The sequence below is a fragment of the Homarus americanus genome, unplaced genomic scaffold (genome assembly GCF_018991925.1).
Source record: "Homarus americanus isolate GMGI-L3 unplaced genomic scaffold, GMGI_Hamer_2.0 scaffold32583, whole genome shotgun sequence".
Lineage (NCBI taxonomy): Eukaryota > Metazoa > Arthropoda > Malacostraca > Decapoda > Nephropidae > Homarus > Homarus americanus.
Window position 1 is genome coordinate 13,852,045 of NW_024713129.1, and position 25,000 is coordinate 13,877,044.

The 25,000-nt window shown below is 41.8% G+C and overlaps 1 protein-coding gene across 1 annotated transcript in view; it reads right to left on the bottom strand.

Annotated features, from left to right (window-relative positions):
- Positions 1 to 1,768: 1,768 nt before the first annotated feature.
- LOC121867772 (synaptotagmin-10-like) overlaps positions 1,769 to 25,000 on the bottom strand; it is a 24,391-nt gene continuing 1,159 nt past the window's right edge. The window contains exons 2-8 of the mRNA XM_042367858.1: positions 20,250 to 20,624; positions 6,658 to 6,773; positions 5,130 to 5,267; positions 4,105 to 4,263; positions 3,393 to 3,527; positions 3,107 to 3,261; positions 1,769 to 2,275 (exon numbers count right to left, since the gene is read on the bottom strand). Of these exons, the coding sequence (XP_042223792.1) occupies positions 2,131 to 2,275; positions 3,107 to 3,261; positions 3,393 to 3,527; positions 4,105 to 4,263; positions 5,130 to 5,267; positions 6,658 to 6,773; positions 20,250 to 20,397 (996 nt within the window). The 5' untranslated portion in view covers positions 20,398 to 20,624 and the 3' untranslated portion in view covers positions 1,769 to 2,130. The remainder of the gene's footprint in view (positions 2,276 to 3,106; positions 3,262 to 3,392; positions 3,528 to 4,104; positions 4,264 to 5,129; positions 5,268 to 6,657; positions 6,774 to 20,249; positions 20,625 to 25,000) is intronic.

The following is a 25,000-nucleotide window of genomic DNA, read 5'->3' on the forward strand; positions in this document are numbered from 1 at the left end:
TACTAAACGCATCAACAAAAAAACAAGTTAAGCTATTTAAAAGACCACAGAAAATGTAATTGTGTCCATGAAAGTCACACCCAACACATCCGAATGCCACCAGTTTGTGGCCGTATCCACAATCGTTACATCACCCAACCGATCGGGATCACCTCCGTGTGTATTCAGAGACGCCTACAGACCCTGAGGTAGTCCCGGTGGATCGAATTTCCCATTGGGATCGTTGGAATAATTCATCAGGAATGGGATACCACGTTCTATGGCAGTCCCGATGAATATAGGAACTTTTTCACTTTACATGTCCTTTCCAACCTAACAAAACAGAGGAGAATGACAAGACTAATCCTGGGCATTAGGAACCTTGAGTACAGAGACAGAATAAAGAATCTTAATTTGCACTCCCTCGAGAGACGTAGAGTGAGGGGCGATATGATAGAGGTGTATAAATGGAAGTCAGGACTGAACAAAGGGGACATTACAAAGGTACTCAAACTATCCAACCAGGAGCGAACTCGTAACAATGGTTTTAAATTAGACAAATTTAGATTTAGAAATAGAGTAGTGGACGAGTGGAACAAGTTACCAAATATCATCATTAACTCGACTTTAGCAGAAACATTTGACAGAGCACCGCATCAGAGGCTTCTGAGAAAAATTAAGGCTCATGGTATCAAGGGGAAAGTTTTAAATTGGATAAAATCATGGCTCACCGATAGAACACAGAGGGTCAGCGTAGATGGTGTTAAATCTGAGTGGGGCCGTGTAACCAGTGGGGTTCCCCAGGGCTGTACTAGGCCCACTCTTGTTCATAATCTACATAAACGATCTAGATACTGGGATCAGCAGACATAAGCAAGTTTGCAGATGACACCAAAATAGGGGGCAGATTAATTCAGGCAGGATGCAAATGCATTACAGGAGGATCTAAATAAACTGCAGTGGTCTGAAAATGGCAAATGAAATTCAACACCAGCAAGTGCAGCGTACTTAATATTGAAGAAACAAATACTGACAATGTATACAGCCTTAACAACATCAACCTAGAGAAGTCGACTTGTGAAAGAGACCCAGGGTACTTAGAAGCCCGGACCTACGGCCTAGAAAACAGTGCGTTAATGTTCGAAATAAGGCAAACAGAGTATCGGGTTTTATATCTAGAAGTGTAAGTTATAAGAGTGCAGAGGTCTTATTGCAACTATATCTTGCGCTAGTCAGGCCGCACCTCGATTATGCGGTTCAGTTCTGGTGCCCTTATTATAGAATGGATATCAATGACGAAAATGATTCCGGGACTTAGAAACCTTCCATATCAGGATAGGTTAAAGAAACTTAACTTGCATTCCCTAGAAAGATAAGAAAGTGGAGATATGATAGGAGTATTTAAGTGGGTGAAAGGAATCAATAAAGGGATATAGATAAAGTTCTTATAATATCCGAGCAGGATAGGACTCGGAGCAACGGATTTAAGTTGATAAGTTTAGGTTTAGGAGGAGATAGGAAGAAACTGGTTCACAAATAGGGTGGTGGACGAGTGGAACAAGCTTAGCAACTTTGTAGTAAGTGCTGGAACTCTGGAAAGTTTCAAAAGGAGGCTAGATAGATTCATTGATGATAGAGAGTGGTAGTAGCTCTCGACAGGAGCTGCCATGCACAGGCCAACCGGCCTATTGCAGACTCCTTATGTTCTTATGTAATACGCTGGACAGCTTCAAACATAGGTTGGATGGATATATGAGCAATAGGGGTTGGGTGTAAATGGGACTACCCAGTATGGGTCAATAGGCCCGCTGCAGTTTCCTCCATTCTTATGTTTTATGTTTTTATAACCTTACGTAGAAGACAAGAAAAGAACATAATAAAGCTTGGTAATTGTGAAATGTGGGAATAATGAATGATGGTCGGCAATAGAAAAGTAAATGATAATAGCCAATTGTTTTTTTATGAGTATTTTTTGTCACTTGTTGAAATGGTAATGGTAGTCTATATTCTTGAGGAAATGTATATAAAGGTGATTAAAAACTTGGGTTGCAGCGTAATTAACATTTAAATGAAGTAAATGTTTATTATCTGGTTAGATTAGGTTAGGTTGGTATTGTCTGGTACTCACTTGTCTGGCATTAAGGATATCCATCATGTACCTGTCTCAGTCTCTTGATGGCAGAGATCAGCCACGCCCCTCACCACCACCTGACCAATCAGATCATTACGACTAAACCTGTCGAAGTCATACACACTGAACTGCAGCGTCCTGTCCCGGAGGTCTGGCCAACTCACACTAGGGAGGAGAACACGAGTGTATTAATTAATCACCCAAGTTCCTTCGTTGAGTTAAACCTGTATGTTGACCTAATTCTTAAACAAACCCAAGTTAAAGGTTTTGTTGTAAGAATGATTCAGATTCACGTGTCTAAATACTTCTTTGATCTATCACTGATTCTTTTTCATTTCCAGTCGAGATGAGAGGGGAGGCTTGTGAGGTAAAACGGTAACTGGCAACTGTTTGTTTATGCGTCCTGGGAACCATGACAACAGCGCTTCAACTACCATCCAGGAACTGAAGTTAAATATTTAGTGATGAAAAATTAAGTCGGTGATAATAATGACATCCTGTATCACAGCTTTTAGATCACCTGAAGAATAGCCCCCCCCCAACCCACTCACACCTGTCCTAGTCAAAGCAGCTTATTTATACCTCGACCAAATACAAGTATAGTCGCGCAATCTGGGCTAAATCAGGCGATCTAAATATAGAAAACGGGGCATCATGTCCAATTCAATATGGAAGGAAACATCTTTAGAACTTATTCTTGGGGTCGCCATCATCCATTGCTTAAGGAACATGGTCGTGATGTGTGTTGATTATAATTTTTGTTTGTATAGTGTTTTCTGTGTATTATCTGATTGTTTGTTTGTTTGTGTTTTTATTTTTCATCTCTCTCTCTCTCTCTCTCTCTGTCTATTTCTCTCTTTTCCCGTGTCTCCATTTGTTTCCTCTCCCTTACTTGCTCTTCACTTCTCCCTTTTCTTCCACCTTCACCTGGCCCTTACCTGCCCTTTCTCCTCACCTACCCTCCACCTGGCCCTTCTCCCCCTCACCTGAACTCACCTGAAAACGAACACCTCATTAAACTCTGGGTTGAGGTTCCTTCTGTGGACTTTGGTACAAAACTTCTTCTTGCGATCCGGGAGGAGGTAGACCTTCACGTAGGGGTCAGATGAGCCACTTACGTCCTTCACTGGTAGGTCGTGGGCCTGTAGAACCTGTAGGAGGCCAAGGAGGAGGTGTGGGTGAGTCTAGAGGATCGTGGGTACTTGTTACGTTATGAAGAGGATTGTAATGGGTTATGGGAAAAAAACAATTAGGATGGAAATCAAAGGTTGTAATCCTCTACCTTGACTACCAGACCCTCAATACCAGGGTCGTACTTAAGGGTGAAGGAAAGTTGTCCTACGGCCTCGGTGTCACTTCCCGCACCGCTACTCTCCACGGACGACTGTCGCATCAGCTCGTTACGGTACAGTTCAGGCTATAGAGGCGAGACAGTTATAGGGAGTCGTTATTTGTCGTTACGGTACAGTTCAGGCTAAAGAAGACACAGAAGGAATCGTTATTGGTCGTTATGGTACAATTCAGGCTATAGAGGAGAGACCAGTATAAGGAGTCGTTATTAGTCGTTATTGAATTGGAAGGAAAAAATCAAGCCTTTTATTTGACCTAATAAGAGACATTTCAAGGATCATTACAGGGTTATTAGCTCCGTTCATATGTAAGAACACCACATCCCCAAAAAGTACTGATCTAACTTTGTACAGCTGCGGTCATAATTTCCTGGACAGTTAGCAGGATTATTAGGTGAAAGGGATTGGGATTTTAATGTATATTTCTCATGTGTGTGTGTTATTAGATATTAACCAATTATATTCGTATACTTAACCCAGAAATAGATGCCGGATATTGCTAAGTACGTTAAGTGTGTGTATTTTTAAGTATGTGTATGTTAAGTGTGTGTACGTTAAGTCTGTGTATGTCAAGTGTGTTTACGTTAAGTCTGTGTAGGTCAAGTGTGTGTGTGTATATTAAGCAGATATGCATTACGCAGACACTGGCAATAAGGATAATAGAGCGAGATGCCCCAAGTCGTCCTTCTTCTCAAGGTTACACACAGAAAACTCAATGCTGTCCAAGTGAAGACGCTGGGAGAGTTGCCGCTGGAAGGTAGCGTGGCGTTGTGGCACAGTGGGTAGGGTTGTCTGACGCGGCACCTGTAGATCACGGGTTCGACTCGGGTTCTAATGAAGGCCACAAGTTGTAGTACACGAGAATGGTGATTATTATTTTTTTTGTTGAGAGGAACTAAAAATTAAGTTTTGGATTACCTGATGATTAGCCACCCCAGCTTATTTCACCTGATGATGAGTTACCCCAGCTTATTTCACCTGATGATGAGTTACCCCAGCTTATTTCACCTGATGATGAGTTACCCCTTATTTATTTCACCTGATGATGAGTTACCCCAGCTTATTTCACCTGATGATGAGTTACCCCAGCTTATTTCACCTGATGATGAGTTACCCCAGCTTATTTCACCTGATGATGAGTTACCCCAGCTTATTTCACCTGATGATGAGTTACCCAGCTTATTTCACCTGCTGATGAGTTACCCCAGCTTATTTCACCTCATGATTAGCCACCCCAGCTTATTTCACCTGATGATAAGTTACCCCAGCTTATTTCACCTGATTAGCCTCCCCAGCTTATTTCACCTGATTAACCTCCCCAGCTTATTTCACCTGATGGTTAAACACTTATGACTTATCTGGGAGTAGGGGGGTTAGGTTAGGTTTGGTCAGGTTAGGTTACGTTTAGTTATGTTAGGATAGGTTAACCTAACTTAACTTAATCTAACCTAACCTACCCGGCTACCCCCTTAGGTATTTAATCGACACTTAAAATAAATTGGGGCTAATCCACAGGTGATCCCTCCTCTCTGCTAATCATCACTACAGCTGGGTTACTTTCACACCTGGGGTCACTCACTCTTGGGGTCACTTTTCACACCTGGGGTCACTCACTCTTGGGGGTCACTTTCACACCTGGGGTCACTTTCACTCCTGGGGTCCTCACTCACCTTCTTGGTATCTTGGGGTAGGAGCTGCTCTTGAGAGACTGATCTGGAGAGGTCAGGTAGAGAGTGGGAGATCATAATAGCCGTTTGACCTTCAAAACCTTTTTTGCGACCCCATGACACAAGTCCGGCCTCCACGTCCTGCAGGTCAGATACAGGTACAGGTTAGATACAGGTACAGGTTAGATACAGGTGCAGGTTAGATACAGGTACAGGTTAGATACAGGTACAGGTTAGATACAGGTACAGGTTAGATACAGGTGCAGGTGAGGTACAGGTGCAGGTGAGGTACAGGTGCAGAGCAGATACAGGCAGTGTTAGATACAGGTGCAGGTTAGATACAGGTACAGGTTAGATACAGGTACAGGTTAGATACAGGTGCAGGTTAGATACAGGTACAGGTTAGATACAGGTACAGGATAGATCCAGGTACAGGTTAGATCCAGGTACAGGTTAGATACAGGTACAGGTACAGGTTAGTTACAGGTACAGGTTAGATCCAGGTACAGGTACAGGTTAGATACAGGTATAGGTTAGATCCAGGTATAGGTTAGATACAGGTACAGGTTAGTTACAGGTACAGGTTAGATACAGGTACACTACTACAGGTATAGAGTTAATAATGCCTAAGTTTAATTGTTAATCTGTGTGTTTGTCTGAAGTGTTAAATTAATGTAGTTGTATTATCGTTTATTATACATTATTACTGTATTTGTTTGCTTATTTGTTGTGAATATTATACATGGAAACAATATTAAGGACAAAAATCTCACTGGACAAAACTTCAATTGGACAGTTCCTCTTGGACTAAATCCCATTATGTTGAGTTAGTTGGGTTTTGAATTTTAGTTTGGTGAGAATTTTGTACAATTTAATAAGACTGTCCATTTGTGGTTTTAATTTGGAGAGACAGGGAGATGAAAACACACACACACACGCACACACGCACACACACACACACACACAGCACGCACACACACACACACACACGCACACACACACACACGCACACACACACACACGGACTCACACACCCTTCCTACTCCACATATCAAGAAGGCTCAACACACTGACCCTTTCGACTCTCACTGACCATCACCACGGCCTCATCTGCAAAGGTAAGAAGCTTTACACCATCCCCGACACCGGCCCTACTACCACCTGAGATCCCCTGTCCGAGAATTGCTGTTCGACACCACAACCGCATCCAGCCCATACGTGCACGAACTGATCGCTATAAGAACAGCCTAGTCCCAACCATTGTAAAATTATCAATAACATGTATAAATCGTGTATTCACTCCCAGTAAACACTGCTCCCTACACTGTCTATGTTGAAATGAACTGTAGTTTGAGCTGATCCCATCTAAGTTACTATATGTCTTATTTGTGTCACTTATGTCACTTGTATATTATTTGTAATTCGTAACCCATTCCCAAATATGTAACTGTATATTTTCAGCCTTCTGACCAAGCTCTTCAATAAACCGTTAATTATTATTATTATTACACACAACACAAAATGGACTCACCCTGGAGAAAATGGACCTAGCAGAGTACTTGGCCAACACCAGCACCACTAACACCAGCACAGCCACTATCACCAGGCTGAGCACCATGTAACCTAACTGCAGGCTGGAGACTTCTGCTGAAACAAAACAAAACAAAACAGGTGAATTAGGTAATGGATTTGGTGGGGATTTAAAGGTGAGTTTTAGGATTTTTTTAAAGGGAGGATTTATGGATTTAAAGGGAAGATTTATGAGTTTTTGAAACAATAATAATAATAATCAGATGAGGTCAGTGGTGGAGGAGGTTTTCATGGTGTGTGTGTGTGTGTGTGTGTGTCTTTGTCCATAGATAAATTGTTGATAAAGAGTTTTGCGTAGAAGCGTCGCTATACAGTAATAACACACACACACACACACACACACAAAGGACTCACACACACACACCTGATGGACGTGGCAGAAATTGGTGGTGAATTTACCTGAATTAATTACCGCCACTGAAATACAATACACCTCCTGGGTCTCATAGGTGACCCATATGTCCCTCTTGCGCGGAAACCAATTCCCCCCTCTCGTCCACAGTTTGAGGAGATGTTGTCTCTGTCTATCTGTCTACTCCTTGAAAATGTATGTACCGTGTACTAATAAATGAAGGTATTAATTACAGGTATTTAATGAATCACTCACCTGAAGTTTCTAAAACACAACAATAACACCAGTACTGTACAGTAATTGCATTCACGAATACGTTTATTTCTCGCCAACAATTTATTTTATATATTTAAGGAATTCAGTCGACGAGTTTTATTCTTACTATTGATAAAAATATTTTCGGCATTAGTTTAAGATAGAAAGCAAAAAGTTATTTTTTTTCTTTTCACACGTGAACGCTGGGCGGGAGAAGAGCCGGTGTACACTCGGGATTCTCGCCTTGTGTGTAGCTGTCGTGGTCTTATGGGCAAGTCGGTCCCTGGCTGCTCTTTTTCGCGTAAATAATAGAAAGAAGAGTGTTTCATCCCCCTGAACCTCTTTCTAGGCGGCGAAATCACACGAAGTATGACTTTACTTTATCACGCTTTGTGCCACACGATCCCTTGAGCCGCGAGCCAGCACTCCACTAATGTCTGACGGAATCCTTTAAATAATGTTAACTCACTTCTTTTATTCCCACTAAATCATTCTTTCTCTCGCTGTCTCTCTCTACTGACTAGAACTATCTCACAAACATCTCAATACAAGAGATTAACGGGGAAAAACGAATTCAAGACTTTGGGCTAAATTATATAACGTCCTCTGTCGCGCCGACCAATCGCCCATCCCCTTTAGTGTTGACGTCATCACGGTCCCCACCAATCACCGCCCTTATTTCCCCATGCCCCAACGCCAAACTCCAGACAAAAGGGACTTATCTCCTCCCTCCCTTTACTATTAAGAACCAAATTTTGTGTATCGACTCTTGATTTTCATCCTTTGCGACTGTCTGTTTTCATAGACCCCCGATAACCTGTCGTTCAAAGAAAAGTTTTAAAAATATAAAGAATTTCTAGAGACTGTGGCAGGTTGAAGTCAAGGTGAAGTTGGCTTAAGTGATGCAACAGGTGGGGGAGGAAGAAGGGAAGGAAGGTGAAGGACTGAAGAAGGAAAGAGGGGAGTGAGAGAGGGGGAGAAAGGTGGGAAGGTAGGTAAGGAAGTAAGGTTTCAGTCGTCATTTTCACTTTGTTCTTTGTTTATCTTTAGGCCTTCATCTATCGTCCTTTATCCTGGTGTTAATCTATCACCTTCCCCCCTCTCTCTCTCTCTCTCTCTCTCTCTCTCGCTCTACTTCCTTCTTTCTAACTTCCTATATATATCATTCCTTCCTTCCTTCTCTCTCTCTCTTGCTTTACTTTTTTCCCTATATATATCCTTCCTTCTTTCTCCCTCTCGTCCAACTTTTTTCTCTTTCTCTCTATGTCCTTCCTTCTATCATTCTCCTCCTCTCCTTTCTTCTCCATATTCTCTCTTTTTCCTCGACGCCTAACGTGGGTTTACAAGTATTAGCCGGTCCATTCAGCGGCAAATTACAAATTCTCCATTTAAGGTGAAACACGCCTGAGGTACACCTATTTACACCCAAGGTACTGAGACCCACGCAGGCCCAGACCTCCTTGTTGCCCCTCCTTTGTTTACTTCCACACCGTGCATGCGTACTAGTGGCAAAGACTCTACCGTTTGGGTACATTTATACTACACATGCGCTGTAGTGTTGCGTTGTGTAGTATATTATAAATATATGTATTACACCCGGTGGATTATATATAAAGGTGATATAATCGTGTTATATATTATTATAGAGAGATGACTTTATTGAAGATTAAAACGAAGTCGGTAATCTTGAATTGAAATGAGGTGGGGTTAACCTACACACACACGTCATCAGATCAAGATGGCACAGTTCCTTTACTCTCCACAAAAGTATCTAAATTACCCGCTAGTACGACCTTTTGTCTTCTGGACTGGTGGTTGGTTTTCATTAGCCAATCACAGGCGGAACTAATTGCACCAATCAATTTCCAGGAGTTGGTAACGGTTGTAACGGTCACCCCCACGAGCATCGTTTGAACTCTAGTGCACTGGGAGCGTTATTAATATTATTATTATTAATGTAAAAATATTGTGTGTGCGTGTGTGTGTGTGTGTGTGTGAGCGAGCGAGCGATACTGCCACCTTGGACTTTGTGTATGAATGTGCGTATGTGTGTATCAGAAGGATGTGTGTATCTTATGTGCGTATGTGTGTACCAGAGAAAGTGTGTATCTATGTGCGTATGTGTGTATCAGAAGGATGTGTGTATGTATGTACGTATGTGTGTACCAGAGAAAGTGTGTATCTATGTGCGTATGTGTGTATCAGAAGGATGTGTGTATGTATGTACGTATGTTTGTTCCAGAAGGATGTGTGTATCTATGTAGGTATTTGTGTACCATGTGAAGTGTGTGTGCAGACACTCTCTGGTAGAACTGAGGGAGTGAGGAGTGAGGAGGGGGGGGTGTGAGGTGAGAGAGAGAGGGGGGTGAGGGTGAAAGTGAGAGAGGGGGGTGGGGTGGGGGTGAGGAGAGGGGGGGGGTTGAGGTGAAAGGAGAAAGAGATGGGAGGGAGGAGAGAGGTGGTGGGTGGTGTGTGTGTGTTGTGTGAGAGTGTGTGTGGTGTGTGTGTGTGTGTGTGTGTGAGTGTGTGTGTGTGTGTGTGTGTGGTGGGGAGGTAATGTGTGACGTCACTCTCCCTAGTCCTTACCTCACCTGGGTCCCACAAGTTCTGTATTTACCTGGAGGATACAATTATCTGGGGGTGTGCTGTGGAGAGAGAGAGAGAGAGAGAGAGAGAGAGAGAGAGAGAGAGAGAGAGAGTATTATCAAAATTCTCGTGACCAAAAGAGTGTTGAAAGTTTCCCCCTTAAAATTCCTTATCACGTCCTTTATTCTTTATCTTCACTTCCTGTTTCGTGCAGTGTGGATGAAGAGGAAGCAGAGACACTCAAAAAAGGAGGGGGGGGGATAGTAGGAGACAACGATGAAAGGGAGATGTAGAAAGTGAGAGGAAAATACAAAAAGAAAACAGATAGAAATATTGACGCAGGTTAGGTTAGGTTTGGTTTGTCTTTATTACGTTACGTTAGGTTATCTTAGTCGGATCACTTGTAGATTAGACACCCCAGCTTATTTCACCTGATGATTAAGCAACTAAACCTAACCTAACCCTCCAGGTAATATTGTGGTGCCCAATCATCAGGTGAAATAAGCAGGGGTGCCTGATCTTCAGATGTCCTGGTCGCTTATAACACCATTACACTAGATGTCCTACACGATGTGTAGCAGCATTAAGAGAACGTTGCCAGTGTTTACATTCAGGCACTATACTCACTGAGTGGCTACAAGCTGTCTTTGTTATTGTTTACATCCGAGCACTCTACAACACGCTGGTTGAGTGGCCTTGCAGGAAGACAAGCATGCCATCACCACCTGTTCGTAAACACATACACACAAACACACACTTCTTTAACAGGATTACGGAAGTTATATTATAAAATGAAAAACATATGCAACGTGTTTACAAATCTTCTCCAACTTCCGAGATGTTGATGTGTTTTTGTTTCAACTCTCGAGGGAGTGAACTTATAGCATCTCGACTGTTGGGTATATCTGGGTACAAATTGTCAGATATTAGTTTTTTTTATTCTTATTATAGGAGAGAAAAATAATCTAGCTGATACATTTACCTTACGCCATAAAGAAGGATTGTCAAATGTTCATAACTTAAGTTTTTATGAGAACCTCTTTAATTTCTTGATGTTGATGTAAAAAATAAGTTCTAATGATTGGTAGGGTATTAAATTCCCTCCAAAATATAATAGATATGATATTGTAATCTTCCCCAAAAGTCTTAATTGTTTTATTGAAGCCACAGTGTGAAGTTGGAGTCTTAAGTAGCATATGCCACATAACATATTGGGGATATATCGGATAACAGCTACTGCCAGACGAACGAGCGCTCGTCTTCGCCCAATAGTGCATACATTTATAAAGCACTTCTCACCAAGGTTGCCCCCCCCCCCCACCCCACTCCTCCTGTTGCCCTGTCGCCGCCTAAGCCATGATGGATATATAAACAGCTTTCCACACTAATCTGTTTTTCCATTTCACAGACCAAATAAGATTTTTTTTTCGCTGTCAACACAACCAGATTATCTGCCAATAAATTCCTTCTGGTCAGGATTTCTGCAGAAAATGAACGACTTTCTGTCAATTTCTCGTGCGATTTAGTGCCAATGGTTGAATATTCATGGGAAATGGGTAATACCTTTTTTTCCGCTGTGTTATCAAGATCTTCGCGAAATATTGCTAAAATTATTCGCAACTTATTGACAAGATTATTTCCCACGTCTTCAAAAAATTTTATCAGGTTAGGTTTAGAATTTCGCGACTTTATACAACATTTTGTGAATTATTGTTGTAAATGTCATCTTGGAATACTGTGAAATAAATTGTGAAGTGTTTTATACATATAATTATTTAGTTTTTTCTTCATTTTCTTTCATCTTTTCATTTTAATTTATTTCCTTCAAGATATTCTTTTTTTCTTATTTATTGGGCACTCCCCTACATCCTTGTGTAAGGTGAAGCGCAGAAGCGTTTACAGCGCCCAACAGGGAAGCATGCTAAGTTCATGCTTGCCTTTATGTCTCACGAGTTAAGGGCGTAGAAGCCTGAAGAGTCAGTGGTTTATGTCATGAAGTTATTGGAAGCTCCAACAACTTTCCCTGAATACGAATTCGCAATTTTCGATTTACACCAGGTACCTACTTTACTGCTAGGTGAACAGGGACTAATGGGGGCTAGGAAGTAAGTCCAAACAACTTCCACCGGCTCAAGATATTCTCTCGGTGGTCAAGACCTTTTTAAGATGACCTTTGACCCCGATACAACGACTCCCTGACGTCTTATCCTGTTACAATGACGCGCTGACGCATGATCCCGATACAGCGACCACACACACACACCTCAACAGGACCACACTGGATATGACATAAATTTCCCAGGAGGCCGTGGTAGCGAAGCCAGACTTCCGCCTATCAGCGATAAATAAACAAGCCGTTTAGGTGGCAGTGCTGTGCTACAAACGTGCTGATTGGCTTAGAGCCCCACCGCGCCACACCCAACACCATCCGCCAGGGAAACGAGAAAGAATAACAGAATATTCTTCCGCGTTCCTTAAAAAAACAGTGTATTGTATTATCCATACACGCCGTAAGAACTGAGTTGTGCTATATACATGAACTGAGGCAGGAAATCAGTAAACTTAAACTTAAATAAAACTAACGTAATGAATAAACTGTGTGACCAATAAACTGAGAAATAAGATAAAACACTAAAGCCATACATGAGAAAAACTTTGTGAGAAAGAAATTTTAAAAGTACTATAGGAAACTTACTTTAGAGATACGGAAAGTTTAATGATCTCTCGTTGTTTACTGAGGAAACTTGGTGCTGCTGTAGCGTGCGGTCTAACCTAACCTAACCTAACTAGTCAACAGAGACGCTGAGAGTACCGTTTGGGTTGAACTTCGTCTTTGTTATTGTTCCATAGATTGTTGTGATGATCTGACCTAAACGTTATTAAATGGAGAATAATAATTAAGCAAGATGTCACGGGTTCGATTCCCGGGCCGGCGGAAGTTGTTTGGACACACTTCCTAGTCCCCTTGGTCCCTGTTCACCTAGCAGCACAGTAGGTACCTGCTTCCAATAACTTGCTTTGACATAAACCATTGACTCTTCAGGCTTCTACGCCCTTGACTCTTCAGGCTTCTACGCCCTTAACTCATGAGACATAAGGCAAGCATGAACTTAGCATGCTTCCCTGTTGGGCGCTGTAAACGCTTCTGCGCTTCACCTTACACAAGGATGTAGGGGAGTGCCCAATAAATGAAAAAAAATATGATGTTTGTTTGTCTCGATGTTGATGTTTATGTTGTGTATATAAACAGATTGGTGATTATGTATAGACAGACTGATGTTGTTGATGTTGAGTTAGAGAGAATGGATGTTACCAACAGTCTCTCTCTCTCTCTCTCTCTCTCTCTCTCTCTCTCTCTCTCTAACAAGGAATAACTAATTTAGTTTCCAAACTTTGTAAGTGAGTTAACTGTAAAGACACGCCTACACACGCCCACGCATAGTTACTTACACACACACACACACACACACACATGCGCACATTTCAACGACCAATCATAATGGGGTGACATGAGCCAATGATTTATGATTTACTCCCATCCAATCAACATTCAGCAAACTCCCACCAATCCAAATAAAGAAAATGTTCCCTGTTTCAGCTGACAACCAATCAAAACATGGCTGAACTACATTTTCACAAACTCATTGCCATCAGCCAATCAGAGGCGAGAATGGGTTGACCACTTTTATATTGTTATTTATTGTGGTTGTTCTTCACCCAGATTACAACTATATTAAGTTAGGCTGTGTTAACTAAGGACTACGTTAGTTTTGCCTATGTTAACTTAGCGCTACGTGTTAATTTAGACTATGTTAACTTAAGACTACGTTAGTTTTGCCTATGTTAAGTTAACGTAGACTGTTAATTAAAGACTAAGTTAGTTTCGAATATATTAATTTAAGCTAATATTTTAACTTAAGGCTATGTTAATTAACCACTGTATTAATTTCGCCTATATTAACTTAAACCTGCGTTAACCTGTAGGCTACATTAAATAAAGATGTTGTTAACCCTACGCCATGTTAAATAAAGTTAACCCATGTTATGTCATGTTAGATTAGGCTATATTTATCTAGGCTATGTTAATTATTGTTATATTAACCCAGAAAATGGTCATTAATATTACTTGTACAAAATGTCACTTCCGTTGGAACCGTTAGAAACCGTTAAATTCCGCAAAAAAAAAAATCGTTTAACCGTCGAGGGAAACAATTTAGCCAATCAGGGGAGGACATGTGTCGAGCAATATTTAGTGCCAACACTTGAACCAATCAGCGCCAAGTCTGCACTTTTCATTTCTATTGACGACCTTTCACCGTGTCTCTGTCTGTCTGCCTCTCTCTCTTTCTTGTCCACACATGCTGACAAACAGACAGACAGATAGACAGATAGACAGAGACAGACAGATAGACAGAGACAGACATTAATCACTTTGGTAGGAATTATCATTAGCGTTAGTGTTGATTACCTCAAATTGCGCGCCAAAATAATTGCATTTGTAATAATAAAAATGAACAAACAACAGTGGCAGTTAGAGAGGAAATTGCCGAGATTGTTAAGTACGATGGTAGTTACGATAGTTTACGGATAATTAGGACTATGTTATTGTAAGAATTAGGTTCATAATTTTGGGCTTGTCGACCAATCATGGCTTTTGTTTTTAAATTATCCAACCAAACTACCTAACCAATCACAGCTGAATAAGATAGTTCAGTTGTTAACCAAGACTAAATAATAATAATAATAATAATATCGACCAATAATAGTATATAAATGAATAATACAATAAGTAATAAAAGTAATAATGACAACAAATTATATAATAACTATATGACAAAGGAGACATGATGAGTTTAATAGAAAAACACTAATAATGATTAAGTTAAAACTAACATGTGATTCTTGCTATAACAGACGTAACACGACCAGAGACCAGCAATGCCCCGGGAAGGAACCTGACCTAACCTAACAACCATAGCTACCTAACAACCCTCTCATGACCTCCAACAACCATAGCTGCCTAACAACCCTCTCATGACCTCCAACAACCATAGCTACCTAACAACCCTCTCATGACCTCCAACAACCATAGCTACCTAACAACCCTCTCATGTCCTCTAACAACCATAGCTACCTAACAACCCTCTCATGACCTCCAACAACCATAGCTGCCTAACAACCCTCAAATGACCTCTAACAACCATAGCTGCCTAACAACCCTCTCATGTCCTCTAACAACCATAGCTGCCTAACAACCCTCTAATGAGCTCTAATAACCATAGCTCCCTAACAAATCTCATTCAACCTTTAACAACCCAAACAGAGCCTAAACTACTTTGGTGGCTTGTTAAGCTGCCTATTGCGTCATGAAGGTAACGGTGTCGTCAGTTAGGCACCTGTTGCTTTCTTACGGCACCTGTTGCTCCATTGCTGTACCTGTTGCTTCACTACGACACCTGTTGCTTCATTACTACCACAACTACCATTACCGTTATTCCAAACTACGACCACAACTACCATTACCGTCATTCCAAACTACGACCACCTAAAATTCAACGTGAAACAACCCAACAATGCCTTTGAACTACCTGTTGCGTCGTTAAGCCACGCCCAAACTACCTGGGAGAGGGTAAGGGACACCGGAAGTGGTTAGAGGGGAGAGGGAGAGGGGAAAGGGAGAGGGGAGAGAGAGGGAGGGGAAGGGTGGGGAAGGAATCGATTTTAAGACCAAGTAGTCAGCGTCTCCTTGGCAGCCGTGACGTCATCTGTGTGTGTGTGTGTGTAACTCTCTCTGGCTCGTTGTCTAGAGAGAGAGAGAGAGAGAGAGAGAGAGAGAGAGAGAGAGAGAGAGAGAGTATATGCACGTAAAACCTGTTGAACAAAGATTAGGATATGTATCAATATTCTCTCTCTCTCTCTCTCTCTCTCTCTCTCTCTCTCTCTCGCTCTCGCTCTCTCTCTCTCTCAGGAAGGATTTGCACACATTTTAAGGAAAAGATAAATGGTTGAGCGAGTGTTAGGTTTCTCTACTATAGAAATCATCTGCTGAGAGGGAAGGAGAGGAGGAAGGATAAGAGGGAGAGGGTAGAAAAAGAGGGACGAGAGGGTCATACTCTCAACTTTGACCTGATTGGGTGGTCAGGTCAGGTCAGGTCAGTTAGGTCAGGTTAGGTTAGATTAGGTTTGTGTTACTACCTTAAGGGACACCAATAATAATACCTTCTGGCCCTGGCACTCAGTATTGCCAACCAGAAGCATTGGGGTAACATGACTCTCCACTCGGACTTGGTAACACTTAATGGTCAGTTGCCAAGTGTTGTTTTGTGTTTTTCTTTTCATTTTCTGTGTGTGTGTGTGTGTGTGCGTGTGTGTGTAGGTTTTATATGTGTGTTTTGTATGTGAGTGTTTTATGTATGTGTATATGTGTGTGTTTTATGTATGTGTGTCTGTGTCTGTGTGTGTGTGTAGAGGACACTCGGGACCGTAATTAACTTACACACCTCTCCATCCTCCGTTCAATTACTGACGTAAGGCTGAAAGACACATCAGGAGAGAGAGAGAGAGAGAGAGAGAGAGAGAGAGACACCTTTAAAGACCCTTCAACCACAAGACACCATTAACACCGTAAACTTTATATATTAAGCGCCAATAAATTATAAACTCTTTCCTCCATTATACCATCAGGTAACAGGCCACCAGGGAGTCATTAAACAGCGCCATTACTGACAGCGGCGGCCAACTTAACTACACCAACCCCTTATACTTAACAGGGTGCAGGTGTGTGTGTGTGTGTGTGTGTGTGTGTGTGTGTCTGTGTGTGTGTGTGTGTGTGTGTGTGAGTAATAATGATAATAATAATAATAATTAACGGTTTATTGAAAGAGCTTGGCAGCCAGAAGGCTGAAAATATACAGTTACATATTTGGGGAATGGGTTTCGAATTACAAATAATATACAAAGTAACATAAGTGATACAAATAAGACATATAATAACTAGATGGGGAAAAGCTCAAACTACAGTTCATTTCAACATAGTGACAGTGCAAGGAAGTAGTGTTTACTGGGAGTGAATACACTGGTTTATTACAAGTTATTGATAATTTTTACAATGGTTGGGACTGGGCTGTTCTTATAGCGATCAGTTCGTGCACGTATGGGCTGGATGCGGTTGTGGTGTCGAACAGCAATTCTCGGACTAGGGATCTCAGGTGGTAGTAGGAGCCGGTGTCGAGGATGGTGTAGAAGCTTCTTACCAAATTTGCAGATGAGGTCGTGGTGATGGTCAGTGAGAGTCGAAAGGGTCAGTGTGTTGAGCGCTTCTTGATATGTGGAGTAGGAAGGGAGAGAATAATCTTGCATGCCCTCTTTTGCACTTTTTCTAGGTGTTTACGTTGTGTGGCATTTAGGGAGGAAGACCAGGTGGGGAGGCATAGGTGAGCTTGGGAAGTATGAATGTTGTAAAACACTGAGGAGCTCAGGTGCAGGAACTCCGAGGGACTTGAGTCGGCGGAGGAGGTGGAGACGGAAACTGGAGGATTTGACAACTTCACTGACGTGTGGTTTCCAATTTAGTTTGTTGTCTATGGTGACGCCGAGGAGCTTCGTGGAATCTACACCTGGAGTGTGTTCGGACCTAAGAGGAATGGAAGGAGGAGGGACAATGTCGGAGGAGAGGTTGATGTGCATAACCATGGTCTTGGTATGGTTGATGGTGACATGGTTGTTGGTGGCCCAGTTTTGGAGACTGTTCAATAAATCCTGAAGGGCGGTATAGTTGGGAGCAGAATTGTTGACGCTGATCCCAATGGTGGAGTCGTCGACATATTTCCAGCGAGCAGGGGTTTCTCTTAGGGCATCATTGATGAGCATAAGGAAGCAGAGTGGTCCCATCTTGGTGCCTTGGGGGACGCCACAGGTGAGTGACTGAAAGGTGGAGACAGCCCCTCGGAAGCGTACAGCTTGGCGTCGGTCACTGAGGAAGTCTGTAAGCCATGGTATAAGACTTCTCCGAAGCCCGAGGTCAATTGCTTTGTTGATGTGTGTGTGTGTGTGTGTGTGTGTGTGTGTGTGTGTAATTTGTCATGATGGTAGCCGAGTTATTGGTTGCGTTAAACGATGTACTGAGTGCGTTAAACTAGGTACTGGGTGCGTTAAACGAGGTACTAGGTGCGTTAAACGAGGTACTGGGTGCGTTAACCTAAGTACTGGGTGCGTTAAACTAGGTACTGGGTGCGTTAAACTAGGTACTGGGTGCGTTAAACGAGGTACTGGGTGCGTTAAACTAGGCAGGGGGTGCGTTAAACGAGGTACTGGGTGCGTTAAAACTAAGTACTGGGTGCGTTAAACTAGGTACTGGGTGCGTTAAACGGCTGGGTGCGTTAAACGAGGTACTGGGTGCGTTAAACTAAGTACTGGGTGCGTTAAACTAGGTATTGGGTGCGTTAAACGAGGTACTGGGTGCGTTAAACTGCGTTAAACTAAGTACTGGGTGCATTAAACTAGGTATTAGGTGCGTTAAACGAGGTACTGGGTTCGTTAAACTATACTGTAGAACGGTACTGGTATTAACGTGTTGCGTTAAACGAGGTACTGGGTGCGTTAAACGAGGTACTGAGTTGCGTTAAGGTACTGGGTGCGTTAAACGAGGGTGCGTTAAAGAGTATTGGTGTATAAAACGTACTGGCGAGGTACTGGTGCCAGGCATGGGGATAATGAGACCGGGGGTGTGTCAGGCGCATGATGAATAGGTGTTGGCGCGACCATTTATACTGCACCACTACCACCCACCACCCACTCACACCACCACCACTGCACCACCACCACCACCACTACTACCACCACACCTACACCACTACCATACCACTACACCACACACACACCACCCGCACTACCTACACCACCACCACCTGCACACTCACACTACTACCACCACCACCACCACCCACACCACCACCACCACCACCTGCCTACCTACCACACACACCACCACCTACACCACTACCACCCACCTACCACCACACACCACACTACACCACACCTACACCACTACACCACCACCACCACCACACCACCACCTACACCACTACCACCACCTACACCACTACCACCACCTACACCACATGAAAACGTAGCATCAGTGGCTCTCTCTCTCTCTCTCTCTCTCTCTCTCTCTCTCTCTCTCTTTTCTTTGACGAAACTGAAGAAACTGGGGGAAGAATTAATTAAATTTATCTAGATGTAAGTTACCAAGGGAGGTTAGGTTAAATAAGGTTAGGTTATGTTAGATTAAATAAGGTTAGGTTAGGTTAAAAAACGGTTAAGTTACGTTAAATAAGGGTTAGGTTAGGTTAAGTTCCCAGAATACTTTCACTTGCAGTCTTGTAAAAATTGATATTTAAAAAAAGGTTCTGTAAATGTCACAGAGCAAAACACGTTTATTATTTAACACGAGAGTCGAGGTTCACAAAGATTCCTGTGATAATATGGGTCAGCTGAAGATTAGCCACCCAGCCTATTTCACCTGATGATTAAACACCGTAATGTTATCTGGGTTAGGTTAGGTTAGGTTCAGGTCAGGTTAGTTTAATCTTCAGGTGAAATAAACTGGAGGACCAAGTCATCAGGTGATCACAAAGTGGGTAATATGTTTTAATCCTAACTTGGAATAACATAAGAACAATATTGACGCCTCTGACCCGATAAATGCTTTCTTACATCACAGTACACGAGGTAAATTGAATTACCTGAAGATTAGTCACCCTAACCTAATCTAACTGCCCTAATGCTAACCTGACCTAACCTCCGCTATCCTAAACTAACTTAACTATCCTAATGCTAACCTAACGCTAATCTAACCCAAAGTTAACTTAACCTAATTAAACGAAACCTATCTTAACCTAACGTAACCTAATCTGAAGTTAACTTAACCCTAACCTAAAATAAACTAAGCTAAACAAACCTAACCTAACCTATCTTAACTGAACTTAACCTATAGCTCCATTCCAACCACTGTAAAAATCTTCCCTGTCACTCCCTTTTGGACCGTAACTACACTGAAATTCCTTGTTAAGTGACCCCTCTTCTCCCTGTCATTGTATTTTATGCACAATGCCAGCTGACAATTTCCCGCCAAACACAGTAAGCTAACATCTTTTGGCGGGAAGAATAAGAGCACAAGATCCTCCAGTATGTAAACAAACACTCAGACAATATCCTTCGCTCACTGGGGTAGTCACGTCGGCTCACAAAACACATTTACATACATAATTCCACACAGGAAATGACAGAGGTACAGGGAGAATCCTTAAATATAACGTAAATACATATATATATTAACTCACCTGGGTCGTGGTTCTTGACTAAAGGCAGGGAGTAGGAGGTGTGTGATTGGTCCGTTGGCATGAGGGTGGTGGTGGCCATGTCTCCCTGCGACGTCATGATGTTTGCTTCCAATAAGAGGCCAAGGGCAGTTGTTGTTGGTGATTTCATGGTAACTTCAGCTCTATTGACGTTTCAGCGGGTTTGATCGAGGTTTTTCAAGGAATTTCAGTACACCACCACTCACCTGAGGTTAAACAATTCACAGCGCTGCTTCTGTTTCAGCTTATCAGTATTTAGGGAAGTCTCAGACCCCAGTTGTAATTGGCTGCAAGGACTCGTAGATCATATCCGACTTAGACTTTCCAAACCTTGAAGCCGTCGGCAAATGTTTTCCTCTGAAATAAACAGAAAAAATTATTGTTAATTTAAGAAATGAATGTTTTGAAGAACTTGAGTGAACGAGTGTCACTATTTCTGTTATTGTTTGGGTAAGTCAGGTGATGTAATATAAAGAAAAGTATGGAAATAGAAGAGGTATGTGGAGATGTTCACCTGGTGCAGGTTAATTATTAATGATGATCTTGGCTCATCTCTCTCTCTCTCTCACTCTCTATCTCTCTTTCTCATTCACCCCTTCTCTCTCTACTTACTGTAACACGGATAAACATTTCACACCACCTGACTTATTGTATCATGAATCTTCCCATTGCTACACTGAATCAGGAGGCCTTGAAGTTGAAGATCTCCTGAAGCTTTAACCTAAATTTGATACTCCACATTGACTTCGTATATAACATTAAAGAATATCCTACTCCGTTATTGTCGCTTGTGTATGAACCTCTGTCCTATGTGTCAGTGACCGGTGATAGCACCCTCAGTGTCAATAGCAGACTGAACTGCTTAGATTAGACAATGTTGTACTCCAATCTTGATAGTATAGTTATATTTTTGTTGGAACAGGAGTGTGTGTGTGTGTGTGTGTGTTTCTCCCTTTCTTTCCTACACACACACACACACACACACACACACACAAGCACCCCAAGCAAACACTCCAACTTAAAGCTGACGTGATCAAATGCTTGTCAAAGGTACATGACTTAACACAACTTGTGAACTGCACAGCATATCTTTGCACACGAGTTAACTGACATCTGCTGTTCAGTCTGTGATAATTGAAGTGTGTACAATGCGTTCTTATTGAGGTGTGGTCTTGAGCAGGTGTGTCCATAATGACAGGAAATAGTCATATGTATGCTAGTGAGTCAAGGTTATAATATTTAGGCAGGTGTGCAGTTAGGCAGGTGTATCTGTGATAACCTGAAGTAAACAAAGACAGACAAAGAGACAGAACAGACAAACATAGCTGGGGAGAAAGAGAGAGAGAGAGAGAGAGAGAGAGAGGGAGGGAGAAAGAGAGAGAGAGAGACAGAACAGACAAACATAGCTGGGGAGAAAGAGGGAGAGAGAGAGAGAGAGAGAGAGAGAGAGAGAGAGAGAGAGAGACAGAACAGACAAACATAGCTGGGGGAGAAAGAGAGAGAGAGAGAGAGAGAGAGGAGGGAGAGAGAGAGAGAGAGAGAGAGAGAGAGAGAGAGAGAGAGAGAGAGAGAGAGAGAGAGAGAGAGAGAGAGAGAACAGACAAACATAGCTGGGGAGAAAGAGAGAGAGAGAGAGAGAGAGAGAGGGAGGGAGAAAGAGAGAGAGACACAGAACAGACAAACATAGCTGGGGGAGAGAAAGAGGAGAGAGAGAGAGAGAGAGAGAGAGAGAGAGAGAGAGAGAGAGAGGGAGAGAGAGAGAGAGAGAGAGAGAGAGAGAGAGAGAGAGAGAGAGAGAGAGAGAGAGAGAGAGAGAGAGAGAGAGAGAGAGAGAGAGAGAGAGAGAGGAGACCAGATTGATAACTCTCCAGAGTATAGGTTCCATAGTGTTCCAGTACTAATAGATCCCAGTACTAATAGGTTCCAGTACTAATAGGTTCCAGTACTAAAATATCCCAGTACTAATAGATCCCAGTACTAATAGGTTCCAGTACTAATAGGTTCCAGTACTAAAATATCCCAGTACTATTAGATCCCAGTACTAATAGTATTCCAGTAATTAAGTACTAGGTTCCAGTACTAAGGTTCCATACCCAGATCCCAGTACTAATAGGTTCCAGTACTAATAGTACTAGATCCCAGTACTAATTCCAGGTTCCAGTAGTACCACAGATCCCAGTATCCAGGTTCCAGTACTAATAGGTTCCAGTACTAAAATATCCCAGTACTAATAGATCCCAGTACTAATAGGTTCCAGTACTAATAGGTTCCAGTACTAATAGGTTCCAGTACTAATAGGTTCCAGTACTAATAGATCCCAGTACTAATAGGTTCCAGTACTAATAGGTTCCAGTACTAAAATATCCCAGTACTAATAGATCCCAGTACTAATAGGTTCCAGTACTAATAGGTTCCAGTACTAAAATATCCCAGTACTAATAGATCCCAGTACTAATAGGTTCCAGTACTAATAGGTTCCAGTTCTAATAGATCCCAGTACTAATAGATCCCAGTACTAATAGGTTCCAGTACTAATAGGTTCCAGTACTTATAGGTTCCAGTACTAAAATATCCCAGTACTAATAGATCCCAGTACTAATAGGTTCCAGTACTAATAGGTTCCAGTTCTAATAGATCCCAGTACTAATAGATCCCAGTACTAATAGGTTCCAGTACTAATAGGTTCCAGTACTAATAGGACCCAGTTCTGGCTTCTATGCCAGACTAGCGGAGGTGTTATCTGAACGGAAGCAGCAGCCCAGAAGTTATGTTACAACCGAGTTGAGATATCGACTGTCCTCCTCTTTCCTTCGGTCTGCTTTGCTTTGCCTCAGGGGAACGAGAGCATCGGTCCCAAAGCCGACAACAGTTGCAGATATTGACTATGACGCAACAGTCACTGAATGCCGCATAGATCTGCGGCTCAACTAACTCAAAACAGCCAGGATAGGTACTTTTGTATAAGGATATTTAATTTTAAGGTAATAAAATGGCGGCGAAGGTGTGGCTATTGGGGGAGGCTGAGGCCACGTTCTAATAGGCCCCAGTTCTAGTAGGACCAGTACTAATAGGCCTCCTTGTCTCACAGTTTTGTTATAATATTTAATTAAAAGCAAATTTATAGTTAAGTAAAAAGTTAAGAACCTTCTCCACGGTTAAATACAACACAACTTTTAAACAAATTGGTGAAGTTAAACAAATAAAACCAATTAAGTCATAAAAAAGCCAAACAATAGATATACCTTAAGAAAGACATAAACACCAACGAATTAACAACATAAAGTAAAATAAATTGTCCAGTTAAAAAATATAAAAAAAAGTATATGAAATTTATATTTTTTTATTAATCGATAAACAATAAAATAACCGATAAATAAAACTCCTTCAGAAGTAACCATTGGATCTTTAACCCCCGTGACGTCACCAATAAATCGATAGTGATTGGTTAACCTTGATCTAGTTGTCTTGTTTGCCTTGTTACGGCGGCGGTGGTGGTGATTGGTGCTTGTTAGGTTGTTAGCCCTTGTTAAAGTAGGATTTGGTTAGTTGTGTCTTTTGTTAGATTAAAGTGTGTGGTGGTGGGGGGGGGTCGGGAGGAGGGAGGAAAAGGTGGGGAAAGAGGGAAATAAAAGGAAGGAAGGAAGGAAAAGAGAGAGGGGGGAATAAAGGAGATAAGAAGAATGATAGATAGATAGATAATAAAGTTCAAAGGTCAGGTTGAAGATAATAATAATAAATGTATCCCAAGGTAATGGTGTTTGTCTCTGCTTTCATAACGTCACCCAGAGCGGTAATCAAGCACAGGTGTGAAAGCGGAACAGGGATCATCAGGTGTGGGACTCATTGCTCACCTGGGATTAGTGGCTGAAGGCATTAAGTCAATGAGGAAAAATACTGACTGTCTTGTTGGCCATCATTAACTACCACCACCACCATTACCACCACTACTACCATTATCAGAACTATCACTACCACTACTACTACCATCACTACTACTACTATCATCATCATCACTATTATACCACTACTACCACCACCACCACCACTAATACCTACGCATCTCTCATGAATAAAACTGTACCTGTGCTCTGTAATTAAACCTGTATACCTGTATTTGTTACCTGAGGCTACACCAACATGTCAATAATTACTATACCTGTATTTGTATTGTTGTTTCTGAATATTTTTTTTTTTTATATACTTGACACTGTATCGCTACAAAGACGCTGTCACTCGTACAACTTATTTTGCATCACGTTTACCTCTCTCTCTCTCTCTCTCTTTCTCTCTTTCTTTCTCTCTTTCTCTCTCTCTCTCTCTCTCTCTCTCTCTCACACCAAAGACTATTTTTTTTAACCTTCGTAGCATTTAGTAAATTAAATTGTCATAGAAGAATTTCAAAGGGCAATAAACGTTGATTAAAACGAATTAGAAAAAAAAAGGGTGTAATTTTGCAGCCTAGAGCGTCAGTGACCAACCGGAAGTGTTGGTGTGAGTAAAATTATATAGGAAGGGTCTGAAGTCTCGCCAAAAATACCATCCGCTAAATTAAATCGATGGATAATCACTAATTATCGTGTTTTTTTTTTTACTAAATATCTATCTAATCCTTTACATTTCTAGTTACAATTCTTATCTCTTATCGGTCATGTGTAGTTAGGAGAGTTTGTGAGTTAATAAGAGGAAACGTTTAGAAGACTTACATAACACCGTGAAAATAATATCCGTTGAAA